Below are 4,402 nucleotides of genomic sequence, written 5' to 3'. Positions count from 1 at the left end.
GATAGATAGCTAGATAGATAGAGGGATAGAGGGAGGGATAGATAGATAGATAGATAGATAGAGGGATAGATAGATAGATAGAGGGATAGATAGATAGAGGGATAGATAGATAGAGGGATAGATAGATAGATGGATAGATAGAGGGATAGATAGATAGATAGATAGATAGATAGAGGGATAGAGGGATAGATAGAGAGATAGATAGATAGAGGGATAGATAGATAGATAGATAGATAGATAGATAGACTAGATAGATGGATGGATGGAGGCTAGATTAGATAGATGGATAGAAGATAGAGGATAGAAGATAGAGGATAGATTAGATAGAAGGATAGAGGATGAAGGATAGAGGATAGATAGAGGAAAGATAGATAGAGGATAGATGGATAGATAGAGGATAGATAGAGGATAGAGGATAGATTAGATATAAGGATAGAAGATAGAGGATGAAGGATAGAGGATAGATTAGATAGAAGGATAGGAGATAGAGGATAGATTAGATAGAAGGATAGAGGATAGATGATAGATTAGATAGAAGGATAGGAGATAGAGGATAGATTAGATAGGATAGAAGGATAGATGATAGATTAGATAGAAGGATAGAAAATAGAGGATGAAGGATAGAGGATAGATTAGATAGAAGGATAGAGGATGAATGATAGAGGATAGATGATAGATTAGATAGAAGGATAGAGGATAGAGGATAGTTTAGATAGAAGGATACAGGATAGATTAGATAGAAAGGATAGAGGATAGATAGATAGATAGAGGATAGAATAGATAGAAGGATAGAAGATAGAGGATAGATTAGATAGAAGGATAGAAGATAGAGGATAGATTAGATAGAAGGATAGATGATAGCGGATAGATAGAGGATAGATGGATAGAGGATAGATAGAGGATAGATAGAGGGATAGATAGATAGATAGATAGATAGAGGGATAGATAGATAGATAGAGGGATAGATAGATACTGCATCTCTTTGTAGGTGAAGGAAAGAGATTCATTTCTTCCCATAAAACTATTATAAAGAAATGAGGAAAAAATTACAAGTACATTTTTTTTTCACCACCTTGGATTCAAACCAGCAACTTTCAAACATGTGTCCAGCAGCCTCCTAGCTTTCTAGCTGCTCTAGCTGTTGAGCCACTAGGAATTGATGATGTAAGGAGGATTTTATATGAATAAACCTACAATGCAGCCTCTTACACAGCAGATTACACAGGACATAGAGCTCCATTGTACAGAGCAGCGTATGTGTCCTGTACAATGGAGGGAGAAGAAAAGAGGGTTTTTTTTTTTCTTCTAATAAAATTACTAAAGATAAAAAAAATAGAATAATGTCATTTTATTACACTTTTTTTTTATAAAATAATAAACATCACAAATCAGCAAATAACATGGACATATTTGTTTCCCTGTAATCGTAACGACCCGAACAACACAGCGATCAGATTATTTATAGGGATCAGTAAATGGCGGGGAAAAAAAAGGCGCAATTTATTATTTTTCTTTATTAAAACCCATAAAAAATGTAATAAAAATGTATCACTGAGGCCGTGTTCACACGAAGCGTAAATGCTGCGTTTTTCTGCAGGATCCGCACAACGAGTGCAATAACATTCTTCTCTGATTATTGCGTGTTTGCGGTATTTTTTATGCATTGTCCCCTTATTTGATACGTTTTGTGCAGATGTGAATCCTGAAGATTATAAAGAAAAAAACACCAAATCCGCACAATTCAGCGGCGACTTCAGACCGAGGACGGAGATTTCATGACGTCTCATCCACTTTGCTTGAAATTTAGTCCATGTTCACATGTAATGTAAATGCTGCATTTTTTTCTGCTGCTTTTTTCTGCAGATTTTCTCCACATAAAAACGCAACATTGGCCACATAGCCTTAATAGTCGCCTCATTAATGGAGAAAAACTGAAGAAAATCTTATCAGAGATTCCATTGTAGAAGAAGAGAACAAAGGTCTAAAAATGTCTTCTAGTAACAGAGGGAATTATAAGCAGCGTATAGATATATGATCAGGAGGATATAATATTAGCATCAGATTATCAGCAAACGTCACATGATCATTTCACTATTATATTCTTTATCACCAGTTTCTTATATTATGATGGATTCTTCCGGCTGCTGCTTCCCCCTAATATCTTTATAGAACCGTTATATACATATAACGCAGCATGAAGAGGCTCGGAGAAGGCGGCAGTGAAGGTGTGTAAGTGTCTGATGGGGTCACACAGCTCATAAAAGGACAACTGCCCGGCCTCATAATCCAGACAGATCCTGAATCTATCACTGGAGATCTTGTCAGGTAACCGGATCTCTATCCTGTCATGTATCACTGAATACTGATTATTATATCTCCACAAACTCCAGGACTTGTTATTCTCTCCAATCAGTGACTGCCACCTCCTGTCTATACTGGGGATAACACATCCCCACGATCCACTTCCCTGATCTACTGATCTCCACATCCCAGTAATGTCGTCCTGAGGTAAATCCCCTCCTGCTCATCACCTGATTACACTGGAATCTCTCTGCTGTTTCTGGACGATTCTGGTCCCTTTCTGTGCAGGTTGCAGTTTTCAGGTCGTCTGATATAAGGAGATTATTACCCGCTGTGTTTACATCCAGTAATATGTCTGCAGGACCCTCCACATAGATCCCGCTCCCTATACCTGTTATTACCTCACATAATGTGTGTAATGTGTGTGAGATCACAGCCACATCCAGGTCACCTCCATCATGGAGCTGTTTATCATGTCCCCCTGTGTCCTCATCACCTCCCTCCTCCTCAGGATCACACAAGTCCCCGGTGTCTGGTTCCTGTAAGACGGTCAGTGGATCAGTCATGTTACACAGCTTCTCAATGTGCCTCATCTTCCTGGACAGCTCGTCCTTCTTTATCTCCAGCTGATGGATCAGAGCAGACAGTGGCAGTGACTCTTCCTTTTCCTGCCTGGAGATCTCACTCAGGACCTTCTTCTCCAGGTCGTCCACCCGTCTCCTGATGTCTGTACACAGGGCAGTGACTCTCTCGGCTTCTCCAGATGCTTTTTCTTGAGCTTTTCTCCTTTGTTTCTCCATTCTCTGAACTCTTTCCTCAATGTCATCTCTCTTTGTTTTCAGATTCTGGAGAACATTTCTCAGTTTCGTCTTCTTCTTCTCTGAGGCCTCATCCAGCATCTCCACCCGGTGTCCCCGATGTTCTCCAGCCAAACTGCAGGACACACAGATACAAGCAGCGTCCTCAGTGCAGTAATATTCCAGGATCTTCTTATGGACAGAACATTTCCTTTTCTCCAGAGAAGTGCTGGGATCAGATAAGACGTGTTCTGGTGATTTGCTGTGAGCCCTCAGGTGTTTCTCACACAGAGAAGCCTCACAGTGTAGACAGGATCTAACAGCAGGTACAGGAGAGTCCACACAGTAAGTGCAGCAGATCCCGGTGATCTCCTCTTGTTCTTTCTGAGTAACCAGGAAACGTTCTGCGACATTATGAAGATATATGTTTCTCATCAGCGCCGGCCGCTCCTGAAACTCTTCTCTGCAGTCAGGACAGCAATAAACTCCAGACTCGTCCTGTGTATCCAGCACACGATCAATACAGACCCGGCAGAAGTTGTGTCCACATCTCAGCATTACAGGAGCCTTAAAAATAGATAAACAGATGGAGCAGAGCAGCTCGTCATTCAGAATAGCAGACGCCATGGCTGAGGGAAGAAGGAAGAAATGAAACTGAAAGTGCCTGATACTCAGAAAGCAAAGGTGGAACTTAACTATGTAGACACAGGGTGCGGCAGAATTGTAAGGGTATGTGCGAATTCTGCGTTCTGTCAAGTGCAGAAAAAATGCACCCTCTGGCAGACTGGACAACTGTAAACACTGCATTTAACAAAAAAGCCGTTAACGGATTGCGCTATTTTCCATAGCGGCGGATTGTGACGAACGCAAGTGTGAAAGTAGCCTAACCTGAGTGACGTCACAGCTGATAGCACGACTCACTTTAGTTGCTGCATGAAGCTCACAGAGAGCGGTCATGGTCTGTGGCCGCTCGCTCACAGCTTCTGATGTAGCAGAGCTGAAAGCGTCGTGGGACCTCGTGTGGATTACGTTGGACCTGGAGCGCTGTTTGGTGATTAATAAAGTGGTGAAAGAGGGTGTGTTTTTTTGTCTTTTATTCCAAATAAACAAATACACCCAAAAAATCCTTTATTTTCTTTAACTTACAGATTAATCATGGGGGGTGTCTCATAGATGCCCGCAATGATTAACCTAGGACTTAGTGACAGCTATTGGCTGCCATTAACTCCTTATTACCCTGATTGCCACCATACCTGGGCAATTCGTGATGATCCGAGTAGAGTCCCAGGACTGTTGCATCAGCT

The 4,402-nt window shown here is 41.3% G+C and overlaps 1 protein-coding gene across 1 annotated transcript; it reads right to left on the bottom strand.

Moving 5' to 3' along the window:
• Positions 1-1,362: 1,362 nt before the first annotated feature.
• Positions 1,363-3,725, bottom strand: LOC142302798 (E3 ubiquitin/ISG15 ligase TRIM25-like). Its single transcript, XM_075343910.1, is given in 2 exon segments — positions 1,363-2,440; positions 2,442-3,725. Coding segments are annotated over 2 exon segments (1,602 nt in total). The 3' UTR covers positions 1,363-2,122.
• Positions 3,726-4,402: the final 677 nt, after the last annotated feature.

This window comes from Anomaloglossus baeobatrachus, chromosome 4, assembly GCF_048569485.1.
Source record: "Anomaloglossus baeobatrachus isolate aAnoBae1 chromosome 4, aAnoBae1.hap1, whole genome shotgun sequence".
NCBI classification, from domain to species: domain Eukaryota; kingdom Metazoa; phylum Chordata; class Amphibia; order Anura; family Aromobatidae; genus Anomaloglossus; species Anomaloglossus baeobatrachus.
Note: the sequence above shows the minus strand (reverse complement) of the source record. Positions and strands in the feature narration are given on the sequence as shown.